Genomic DNA, 12,402 nt, shown 5'->3' with positions numbered 1-12,402 from the left:
GCGGCCGCGGGACTGGTTTTGCGGCGGCACCGGGAGGGGTGAGGGTGGTGAGGGCGGCGGGTGCTGGAGCGACGGCAGCGGCCGCAGCCGGAGGAGCAATAGCAGCAGCCGTGGCGGCCACGGGGCGGGGCGTGGCGGTCGGCGACCGCGGCCGGGGCTGCAGACGGCGAAGCGGCTGGGTAAGGCCGGGCCCGGGGCGGGTGGGGCCGCTCCCACTCGGCCGGCTGCCGGGCCTTTGTGTGGGCCCCGGCGGGCGGGAGCAGCAGCGGAGGCCCCGCCCCAGCCGTGGGGACGCGCCGGTCGGGCCAGGCGCGCGGGGCGGGGCTCGGCGGCGGGCGTCGGGACGGCCCGGCCGCCTTGCCGCACCTGCCGGCCGGGACAAAGGCGCGCCGCGGCCCGGAAACTCCGCTTCTTTCCCGCCCCAGCCGCTGGCCGAGCGCTCGTCGCGGGCAGCTTCAAAGCTGTCAACGTTTCCCTTAGTCCCCGTACCAGTGACAGGTCCGGAAAGTCTTTCATTTCTTCCGCAGGTCAGGGCCTCCTTTTTTTGTTGTTTCTTGTCGGTTCGGACGCAAACTCAACTAGTGATTTTTTTTTTTTTTCGTTTTACAGATGACTGTGTTAAGACTGAATGTTCTATCAATGGGACTTGTATTTATAGTAAAGGCTAGATATTTAAGTACCTTATTTATATGCAACACCACAAAAAATCAAGCTTTTAAAACTGTGAACGTTTCCTGGTTTTTAATTGTCCACCTCTTAAAATATTTTACTGTAAGAGAAGCGTAGTTTTGTTGTGATAGGGGAGGTTTGGTGATTTAATGAAGAAAGATTGGCAAAATGTAGAAGAAATACTGAAAAATGACAAATACATGGTATTATAAACAGATACAGAAATTATTGCTATAGTTAGAGAAACATGTTGGAATAAAACATTCTTAACTTATTTTCCAAAGAACTAGGACTCCTCAAAAATGATTTTGAGGTGATTTTTTCCCCATTAAGAGTAGTATGGTTTTGCTTTATTACTTGCTAACGTATTGTAGTATTTTAAGATTCAAAGGAAGATTAGAAAGTATCTTTTGAAGAAATACTTCCAATTAAAACTAACAAATATGTGTGTGGATAAGTGGAAGGGCCTTGATTGTTTGATTTGGGGGTCTACAAAATACCTCAAATATTAATACTCTGTCCCAAACTCCAAGATTAGTAAATTGTGGTATATGTGTATATGATAGGCTATTATCAAGCCATCAAACATTACGTGGAAGAATGTTGACTCGGAAGAATCCCAAGTTAAAACACAAGTTGCAAAATAATACATATGGTTTAACACTTTTGTTAAAAAAGGTAAATAAAGCATAGAATAAATACAGAAAACTGTGAATGCCAGTGTTAAGGATGGTTTTTTCTAGAAAGGATTGTAAGGTTTTTTTTTCCCCCTTTGAATCCTGTTTTCCAAGATTTTTATTTTAATCATGCATTACGATACTGAGTATCATGAGAAATAAAGGAGAGTACTAAAAGTTTATAAATTGTCAGAATACACCATATGGTTATAATGAGTAAATATTTTCCCAGTTGCACATTATAAAGTTATTCTTTAGTGTCCACTGTAATTTATTGGTTGTCAGACTTTTGGACATGTGACTGTAATCAGTGCCATTTTAAAATTTCTAGCCGAGCTTCATGATGTCTTTCCTCTTTATGGGAAAAGAATTGCTGAAGGGATGCTCACAATCTTTTTAAATTGCACAAACTTTTCTAAATGTCCCACTTATGTATACTTTTAACACATTTATTAAAAAGATGAATTGATCTTTCACGCTATGCCAAATACTATTTTATAAGCCAGTGCTACAAAGATGAATAAAATGTTCTTCCTGTTCCCAGGGAGCATGTAATCCTACAGTTGAAACTTCTTTGTTGTGCTTTGAAGTTTCAAAGTGATTTCATGTACGTTTCACAGTCCCAATAATCTAAAGGAGACATGTACCTGACTGCTCTCATTTTTAGAAGTGAAGAACCAGATCTGAGAGGTTGTGACTCAAGCAACATCAAACAGATAATTTAAGGTGGTGGACTTGAAGCTCACATTGTAGTCTTCTGAGTTCAAGTCCTGTTACCTCTCCCACCTGCCAAGTCACATTGCCTCTCTTGCCAACTTCCAAACTACATTTAAAAATGTGTCCGTTGAATAAGAAAATAATTGAAAATTACCCTTAAGTTGCATCTTTTTCTTGTTTTACCAGAAAAAGTGAATGGTTTAAGGAGTTTTGGATATTGTGTGGTCTAAACTGGTATACACACCAATGATTTACTTTTTTTTGGTCATTTGCCTTTCACTGGATTATTTATGAAGATAATTTTGACCTGCCAAAATGATTGAAGGTTTTGTTTTTAATCTTTCTAAACTTGTGTGTGGTGTCTTTCCAATGCTGATAGGACTTTTGGAAAGAAATGTCTTTCTCTGAATTTTTTTTTTTTTTTAGGGGGGGAGGAGTTTTCCAGACTCTGCTCACATGGGCCATTCTTGGTTTGTTCCAGCTTGCCAACACTTGGGGTCACATGTGAGCCTTCCACATGTGTTCACTCTCCATTCCAGCTCTGTGATTGAACTCTGCTCTTATTGACTAGGGGGCATTTGGGCAGGCATGCTTCATTCCTGGAATTGACAGTCATTCCATGTGAGTAAAGTGGAATCTCAGTGAGCCTTCTTTAAGTATATGAAAAGCATTTGGTTTTAAAATGGAAAGAAATGTCAGGTACTGTTAGTGCCTGAGCCTTTGCAGCAGTTTGGCTCAAGAGAACTGATATGCCTATGTTTTCCAGTTCTCTTATCTTTCTTTAGCAGTTCTACTTGAATGTTTTCTATCTATTCGTACTCATTTTTATTCCTTCTGACCTTTTTTTTTTTTTTATTTCCCCTTTCTCTGCTTTGTTCTTCTCTTTCAGTTTTGAATATATTAACACTGAATCAGCACTTCTAAAGCCCTGCCTTCTCCCACTGGCTTCACTTGGCCTTCAGACATAATGAGGAGACTGGCTTTTCGAGGCGCTGGTTGTGCTCTGGTAAAGCTGGTAAATTACTGATCATCTACACCTTTTCTCTTTTCTGTCCTTCCCTGCCTTTTGCCTTCCACTTTTCTTGAATTTTGTTATCCTTTCCATAAAGAGTCCCTCCTTGTTTTCATCAAATTCACTTGTGTCCTTGTCATAGCTTGTTTAATTAGGTTTGGTCCTTAGTTTCTTCATCTTAATGAATTGAGGCCAGTTGATCAGCCTATTATAAATAAAAGAAAATCAACAAAACTTGGCTGTCCTTGGCATAAGCCCGTTGAACCTTTTAGCCACTTGTAGCCAATTGCAAACTAATATACCTCGTAATAAACCAAAGCCTAGAGGAGGGAATATGTCATGGTAGGCTGTTTTTAAATACCATGTGGACTGTATTTCAGAGGAAGACGTAGGGGACTCCTCTTGCTTCTTAGTTGGTAATCAGAATTTTTTTTTTTTTTTGGTTGGTTTTGCCCCTCCTTTCTGTTCCCTGAAGATGCCCAATTTTTTCTCCATACCTACTGGCAACCCATTCTTTGAGCTGATTGTGTCTTAGTTTACTGAAGTTGAATGTTGATGAGTGAAACTGGGATCAGGTTTTTCTTTTAGCTTTAGAGAAAGATCCTTGAAATCATAGTATACTATCTCATACTATTGTTAAATTGTACAAGCATTATAGAACCTTCTCAGGCATATACCTTTTCCCTGTAGCTGTAGCAGATCATTTTAACGGTTGCATTTTTTGTGTTACCATCAAATGTGTACATTAGTAAAGTCGTGTTAATATTAGTTACTAGACTGCCTACCTAAACCCAAGAGCAAATATTTATGTGCTTCTGAAAGGCCAAGTAGGACCTAAAAGTTCACTTCTGAGGTACTGTTGCAAATTATCTGTTGAAACTTAAAGCTATGATTTCAAGATTCATGAGCATAGGATACCTCATATGACTGACTGAAAAGGAGATCAGTCTGATTGACAGAAAAGTTTCAAAGCAGTTTTACTTTGACATAGGTGTGGTAAGTCACATTAAGTGTTTTCCAGGAATATGTGTTGTGGCCTTCTTTAATGAGTGGAGAAAATTCATTTTCAGTGCATTATTCTTAGAGTTCATCTAAAATGCTAGAAAATTCATTGTCTTCTTCCCTCTACACTGCCACTGCTCATTTTCCTCAAGCACTGATTTCTATTTTTTCCATATCATGGCCCACCTGGAAAATGATCATAATTGTAAGACACACTGGGGAAAACAGATGAAGCTGCTGACTCCAGAGGTGATTGCCTTGGGGTTTCTGTCCCCATGACATGCCTGGCTGCCTCAGGGGCTTGAGGGATCAGTACCTCCGCACTGCACTACATGCAGGTTTTTAAAATCCAGTGATGAGTAAATTTGGAGCCAGACGTGATTGGGTCATTCAAAATTGGTGATGCATAAATGGATCTACTTTTGTTGAATTTGTCCTATCTGAATTGAAAGTGTAGCATTCTGGTAAGTGAAGGGGCTAAAGCCAACAAGGTCCAGAATTTCCCCTGAAAAAACTTGACAGTTAAGTTTCTTTACAAGAGTTAAAATATCCTCCTAAGTGAACCTGAATCTTGGTAGCAGGTGGCTAGCTGAGGGCTTGGTGGCAGTGTCTAAATTTAAGTATAAGAACATGGCTGATTATTTCTTATAGAAGAAGTTGGATTCCATGGGTTCCAAGAGAAGACGAGCTACCTCCCCTTCTAGTAGTGTCAGCGGGGACTTTGATGACGGGCACCATTCTGTATCCACACCAGGCCCAAGCAGGAAAAGGAGGAGACTTTCCAATCTTCCGACTGTAGATCCTGTGAGTAACTGGCACCACAGCTTCTGCCTGCTTTTCCTGCTCTTCCTTTAAGGATAAGCAGTTAAGATCCAGGCCTCACCACTTCTTTCTCCTCTGGCTAGATATTCCTAATCTCTTTCCTAATGTAGCTAACAATCTTAACAGTAATAGTGTAATTCAGTGTTAAGAAATAATGGTGGGTGGGTGTGGGTGGGTAAAATAGGTTATCCTATTTAAGGGGATTAAGAGGTATAAACTTCCAGTTACAGAATAAAAAAAGTCACAGAGATGAAAAGCACAGCACAGAGAATACAGTCAGCAGTGTCGTAATAACATTATGTGGTGACAGATAGTAACTACACTTACTGTAATGAGCAGTGAATAATGTGTAGGTTTATTGAATCATTGTTGTACATATGATATTGTATGTCAGGTATAATTCAATAATGCACTTAAAAAATTAGTATTCAGGAGCTCTCAAGAAAAGTAATTTCTCTGAATACATTTAGAATGGGAAATTTGCATAAAGTGATTCCTGTTTTGATGAAAACATGTTTTTCTAAGAGTGTAATCTGCTGAAGCACTTACCTTAATTCTAATTAAAAGTAACCAAATGGGTTAGCAATTCAACAGGCCAGAGAATGGCAGACAATGAAATAGAAATATGTACAAATTTGTTTTGTAATTTTATTGAGATGTAATTGACAGACAGCACCATGTACGTTCAGGGTGTACAGTATAATGATTTGACATATATTTTGTGAAATGATTGCCACAGTTAGTTTAACGTCTATCGTATCATATAGATGACCAAAAAAATGGTTTTTTTCCTTGTGATGAGAACTCTTAGGATCTACTCTTGTGGCAACTTTAAAATATACAGTATAGGAATATTAACTATAGTTACCGTGTTGTACTTTATATTCCTAGTACTTATTTATAATAACAAGAAGTTTGTACCTTTTGACAAAAAAATTTTAAAATGTTGGTATTTGCATTATACGTTCATTCAAATAACTTTGTGCTTGTCATGTGCTAGGCACTCACTATTCTGATGGTTGGGATATAGCCATGTGTAGGACAAGCCAGTTTTCACATGGAGCTTAGATTCTAGTGCAGCAGAAGGAGAATGTAAACAGATGAACAAATAGATAATAAAGTACCCCCAACTAATATTAAGTGTTAAGAAGAAGAGTTTGGCTGATTTGGGCTTCTTGGGTCCAAACCTTGAGGTATTTCTTTGTGATTGGAAGGCACTGGCCCCACAGAATACTGGGGAAGGGTGTTCCAGGGAGGAGGGACCCAATGCAGAAGAACTAGGTCAAGAATGGATTTGTTGTGTTGTGATTACAGAACAATAGTCAAGAGGGAGAAGGAGACTGGCAGAGTCTGCCCAGCCACAGTATGTAGTTACCTTACCTACTCTGTGGTCATTATTACGAATTTAGATTTTATTCTCTGATTAGTAAGAAGCCCCTCTTTTGGATGATTTTAAGCAAGAAAGTGATATAAACTGATTTAGCTTAAAAGAGTAATCACCAATAGCATAAATCTGATGAAAGATACCAAAATGTTTAATAAGTTATTTTATTTTTAAAAATGTTTATTTTGAGAGAGAGAGAGAGAGAGAGAGAGAGAGAGAGAGAGCGGGGGAGAGGCAGAGAGAAAGAGAGAGTGAGAGAGAGAATCCCAAGCAGGTTCCATGCTCAGTGTGGAGCCCAATACGGGGCTCAGTCCCACGACTGTGGGATCATGACCTGAGCCGACATCAAGAGTTGGACGCTCAACCGACTGAGCCACCCAGGCACCCCATGAAGTTAAATTACTAAAAAATTTTTAAATGTTTTTTTTTAATTTTTGAGAGGGGGGAGAAGGGCAGAGAGACAGGGATAGAGGATCTGAAGCAGGTTCTAGGATGATAGCAGTGAGCCTGATGTGGGGCTTGAACTTACGAACTGTAAGATCATGACCTGAGCTGAAGTTGGATGCTCAACTGACTGAACCACCCAGGTGCCAAAGTTAAATTATTTTAAATAAGGAGATACTGTCATGTCAGCACATTTCAGACCTGGGATCCTATGTGGGAACTTGGGGATCTGTCCATTTTCTCTGCTTGCCTTTTAGGGGTCTCTTTTTATTAAGGATAGTCCTTATACCTACACTGGCTCTGTTTTCACATTTCTGGTGATTTTTTTCATCTTTTCATATGTGTAGATTGCTGTGTGCCATGAACTCTACAACACCATTCGAGACTATAAGGATGAGCAGGGCAGGCTACTCTGTGAGCTCTTCATTAGGGCACCAAAGCGAAGGTGAGTTGGAAGGTGAATGGGAGGGATTTGGTCCTGGGTCCATGTTTATGGTGTTTGGTAGTTGAGTTTTTTTAGAAGGAATGGCTTAAATGATAACTGGAGTCCCCATTTTAGTTTTAGTTGTCAAGATGCAGTGAAGCATATTTAAAAAGAAATTTATTGTAAAATACACAACGTAAAATTTATGCATTTTACATTTTTAAGTGGACAGCAGCAGTTCATTGAGTGTTTTTTATTCACATGGGTGTACAACAGATCTACAAAACTTTTTCATAACGCAAAATTCAAACTCTGTACCCATTAGAGAACTCCCAATGCCTCTCCTCCTGCCCCCAGCCCCTGACAGCCACCATTACACTTTGTTTTTCTAAATTTAACTATGTTAGGGATTTTATGTAAGTGGAATCATACAATATTTGTCTTTTGTGACTGGCTTCTTTAACTTAGTATAATGTTTTTAATGGTCATCCATGTTGTAGCATGTGATAGGACTTTCTTCTTTTTAAAGGCAGAATAATACTCCATTGTATGGATATACTGTCTTTTGTTTGTCCATTTATCCATTGATAAACACTTGGGTTGCTTTCACCTCTTGGCTATTGTGAATAATGCTGCAGTGAACATGGGTGTGTAAATACCTCTGATGCTGCTTTCAGTTCTTTTGGATATATACCCAGAAGTGGCATCTCTGGATCTTATAGTAATTCTATTTTTAATTTTTTGAGCAACTACCATACTGTTTTCCACATCACTGTACCATTTTACATTCCCACTAACGATGTACAGGTTCCAATTTCTCCATATCCTTGCTACACTTGTAGTTTTGTAGTAAGTTTTGAAATCAAAAGTATGAGTCATTGTGATGGTTAATTCTGTGTGTCAGCTTGGCTGGGCTAAGGCATGGCCACATAGCTGGGGAAGCATTTCTGTGTGCGTCTATAGGGATGTCTCTGGAAGAGGTTAGCATCTGAATAGGTAGACTGAGTAAAGAAGATGGCCTTAACCTGCGCAGTTGGGTATCATCCAATGCCCTGAGGCCTTGAATAGAACAAAAGGGGGAAGGAAGGATGAATTAGTGCTCTCTGAGCTGAGACATCCATCTCCTCCTGCTTTTAGATCTCAGAGCTCCTGGTTCTTGGGCCTTCAGACTCATACTGAATTATACATACCACTGACTTTTCTGGTTCTCTGACTGGCAGATGGCAGATCCTGGGCTTCTTGGCCTCTATGATCTCATGAGCCAATTCCTATAACATACGTGTGTGTGTGTGTGTGTGTGTGTATCTCCTGTTGGTTTTGTTTCTCTGAAAAACCCTAATACAGTCTTCCAACTTTGTTCTTCCTTTTCAGGATAGTTTTGGCTGTTTGGGGCTCTTTGAGATACCATGTGAATTTCAGGATGGATTTTTCTGTTTCTGTAAAAAATGCTGTGGGGATTTTGATAGGCATTGCGTTGAATTTGTAGATAGCTTTAGGTAGTATTGGTATTTTAACAGTACTTAAGTTTACTAATCCATGAACATGGGATATCTTTCCATTTATTTATGTCTTTAATTTCTTACAGAAATGTGTAGTTTTCAGTGTACAAGTTTTTCAACTTGTTGGTTAGGTTTATTCATAAGTTTTTTTGTTTTGTTTTTTGTTTTGATGGTATTAAAGTTGAATTGTTTTCCTAATTTCCTTTTTTGGATTGTTCAGTCTTAGTGTATAGAAATGCAGTGGATTTTTGCACGTGGTAATTTTGTATAATGAAACTGCAAATTCACTTATTCTTTTTTTTTTTTTAATCTTTAAGTTTTTTGCATGTGAGATCATGTTACCTATGAACAGAGATAATTTTACTTCTTCCTCTTCAATTAGGAGGGCTTTTCTTTTTGTTGCCTAATTGTTTTGGTTAGGACTTCCAGTAATGTGCTGAAAAGAAGTGGTGAGAGCAAACATCCTTGTTTTTTTTCCTCAACTTAGAGGAAAAGCTTTCAGTCTTTCATGATTTTGAGTATGATGGCAGTTGTGTGCTTTTCATATATGGCCTTAATTATGTTGAGGTACTTTCCATCTATATCTAATTTGTTGAGAGTTTTTATCATGAATTTTGTCAGATTCTTTTTTTTCATCAGTTGAGATGATCATGAGGTTATTTTCCTTCATTTGTTACTGTGATGAGTTACTTTTATCAATTTTCATGGGTTGAATCATCCTTGAATTCCAGGAATAAATCCCACTTGTTTATAGTGTATTATCCTTTTAATATGCTGCTGACTTCATTTTGCTAGTATTTTGTTGAGGAATTTTTATCAGTGTTCATAAGGGACATTGGTCTATACTTTCCTTATAGTGTCCGCTGGCTTTGGTATGAGGGTATTGCTGGCTTCACAAAATAAGTAAATTTTTCCTCCAATTTTTTGGGAAAAGTTTGAGAAGGATTAATGTTCTTTAAATGTTTGGTAGAATTCACCAATAAAGCCATTAGGTCCAGGACTTTTCTGGGAGTTTTTTGGTTTTTTTTTTAATTAAAATTTTAAATTCCAGTATAGTTAGCATACAGTGTAATATTAGTTGCAGGTGTGCAATATAGTGGTTAAACAGTTCTGTACATTACTCAGTGTTCATCACGATAAGTGTACTCTTTAATCCCCATCACCTAGTATTCCCACCCCCAGCCACACACCTCCATTCTGGTAACCTTCAGTTCTTCAGTTTGTTAAGAGTCTCTTTCTTGGTTTGCCTCTTTTTTTTCCTTTGCTTGTTTTACCTCTTGAATTCCACATATGAATGAAATCATATGGTATTTGTCTTTCTCTAACTTAATTTCACTTAGCATTATAGTCTCCTGCTCTATCCGCGTTGTTACAACAGGCAAGATTTCTTTCTTATGGCTGAATAATATTCCATTGTACATATATACCATGTCTTCTTTATCCATTCATCTATCAGTGGACACTTGGGTTACTTCCATATGTGGCTATTATAAAATAATGCTGCAGTAAACGTAGAAGTGTACGTATCCCATTGAATTACCGTTTTTGTATTTTTTGGGTAAATACCCAGTGGTTTTGCGGGAAGATTTTTGGCTACTGGTTCAATTTTCATAATAGTTACAGGTCTATTCAGGTTTTCTGTTTCTTCATATCCAGTCTTGGTAGGTTTTATGTTCCTAGGAATTTATCCCTTTCTTCTAAGTTATCCATTTTATTGGCATAGTATTCTTTTATAATCCTTTTTATTTCTGTGGCATTGGTTTTAATGGCATTTCTGATTTTTTTTAAGTCTTCTCTTTTTCTTAGTTCATCTGGATAAGGGTTTGTCCATTATATTGATCCTTTCAAAAAACTGACTCTTAGCTTTAATTGATTTTTATGTTTTCTATTTTTTGTTTTCTTTTATCTCTAGATATCATTTCCTTCCTCCTGCTGGTTTGGGGCTTATGTTCTTTCTCTAGTTCTTGAGAGTGAAGCATATTTTTAAAATTTATTTATAGCATTTAAGGCAACATTAAAGTTATAGCTGTTATCATTAAAAGAAGTAAATTTTTCAAAGTATACAGAGAGCGCACAGTCATTGTTTTCATCTTGCTTTTTTGCTTTGTCCCCATACTCTTGGGCTTGACTTCTGTAGTCCAGTGAAACAAAAAAAAAATTGCTGGCCTAGTATGCACATTGCACACACCTCCCTTTAGAAGCTATGTTCTCCCTGACTAGAACTTCCTTCTTCTCTTGCTGTCAAGATAACATCACTATTCCCTTCTAACTCAGGAAGTTGAAGTTATTTGTTCTGAAAACATACAGCAGTGTGGTAGACAGAATGATGGTCCCCAGATATGTCCATGTTTCAATCCCTAGAACCTATAAATATGTTAGATTACATGCTAGAAAGAAATTAAATTGTTAACCAACTGACTCTGACTTGGAGAGATTATCCTGGATTATCTAGATGGGTTCAGTGTAATCACAAGAGTCCTTAAACAGAGAGGAGGGAGACAGAAGAGTCAGAGTCAGAGAGAGATTTGAAGATGCTACACTCCTGACTTTTGAAGATGGAGGAAGAGGGCTACAAGCCAATGAATTCAGGCAGCCTCTAGAAGCTAGAAAAGGTGAGGAAATGGATTCTTCCCTAGAACCTCCAGGAGAAACACCAACATCTTGATTTTTAGCCCTGCAAGACCCTTTTTGGACTTCTGTAAAATAATAAATTTGTGTTGTTTTAAGCCATTAAGTTTGTAGTAGCTTTTTACAGCAGCTCTAGGAAACTAGTACATTGAGTTAACTAAAGATTTAGGTTCATTCGTGGTTGTTAATGCCAAAGTGGGTAACCAGCAAGCTGAAGTTGAAGGCAAACTTTTCACCTCAGAGAGCAGAGCCATTAAGAACACAGCACAACATCCTGAATTAAAGAATGTAAATTAGTCATGGCTAAAAAAGAAGGGTTCTTTTTAAAATGAGGTAACTCTCCAGATTTCATTTGGTTTATCATAGTCATCTTTTAAAAGTTACTTAGTTAGCATATAATAAAAGCCCATATTTATTTCGTACTATATATTAGATATATTGCCAAGTACTTTTTTCATATTGTTCAAACTTGTAAAATATTATTATCATGGTTTATAGGTGAGAACTTGACGAGTTCTCAGAACTACTAAAAGATAACCAGGGTACAGACTCCAGTCTTTCTGATTCTAGAGCCAGTGCTCTTAACCAGTATGTTGTATAGAGGAACAGCATCGTACTGGAGCACACAAGCCCCTCATTGAAAAGGACTGCCCATCTGCTGCCTTCCACCCCCAGCAGGTTAGTGAGTCCTGAGGGGTGGAGGATACAGACTTTAGGTGCTAGAGCACTGTCTTCTAGCTTCCCAAGATGTGGCACCCTGTGAGCACTGATTGCCTTCCCCCAGTGCTGTACCAGAGGACAGCTCTACCTTCTTTGGAATGGGTATGTTTTCTTAAGAGTTTGTGGGGAGCAGTAATGCTCAGAGCTACACAATTGTGAATCTCTTTTTGAGACTTTGTTTTGATTAGTATATTAAGCTACTTGTGCTAAGATACCCAAATAACAATGGACGAAACAAGAAAAACTGCTTTTTCTCATATAAAAGTTCTGTTCTGTAAAGTTCTCAGGGTCTAGGAACCGTCTTTCTTTTGCTGTCGTTGGGGTATCGCTCTTAGCTGTATAGCCTGAGATGGCTCACCAGCACAGCTGTCTTTCAGCCCATAGGAAAAAGAAAGTCTGTTAAG

At 38.6% G+C, this 12,402-nt stretch overlaps 1 protein-coding gene across 43 annotated transcripts in view; it reads left to right on the top strand.

Annotated features, from left to right (window-relative positions):
• Window positions 1-39: 39 nt before the first annotated feature.
• The window catches only part of PBRM1 (polybromo 1), a 117,196-nt gene continuing 104,833 nt past the window's right edge, over window positions 40-12,402 (top strand). For 8 of the 43 annotated variants that reach the window (XM_045051197.1, XM_019822722.3, XM_045051186.1 and 5 more), the window contains exons 1-5: window positions 228-527; window positions 2,545-2,684; window positions 2,953-3,078; window positions 4,729-4,881; window positions 7,075-7,172. In XM_045051197.1, coding sequence (XP_044907132.1) covers window positions 3,031-3,078; window positions 4,729-4,881; window positions 7,075-7,172 — 299 coding nt within the window. In that variant the 5' untranslated portion in view covers window positions 228-527; window positions 2,545-2,684; window positions 2,953-3,030. Of the gene's footprint in view, window positions 180-222; window positions 528-2,544; window positions 2,685-2,952; window positions 3,079-4,728; window positions 4,882-7,074; window positions 7,173-12,402 lie in introns of those variants that run through there. The other 35 variants (XM_019822723.3, XM_045051235.1, XM_023249582.2 and 32 more) reach the window with 24 other exon arrangements.

The sequence above is a fragment of the Felis catus genome, chromosome A2 (assembly GCF_018350175.1).
Source record: "Felis catus isolate Fca126 chromosome A2, F.catus_Fca126_mat1.0, whole genome shotgun sequence".
NCBI classification, from domain to species: Eukaryota; Metazoa; Chordata; class Mammalia; order Carnivora; family Felidae; genus Felis; species Felis catus.
Note: the sequence above shows the minus strand (reverse complement) of the source record. Positions and strands in the feature narration are given on the sequence as shown.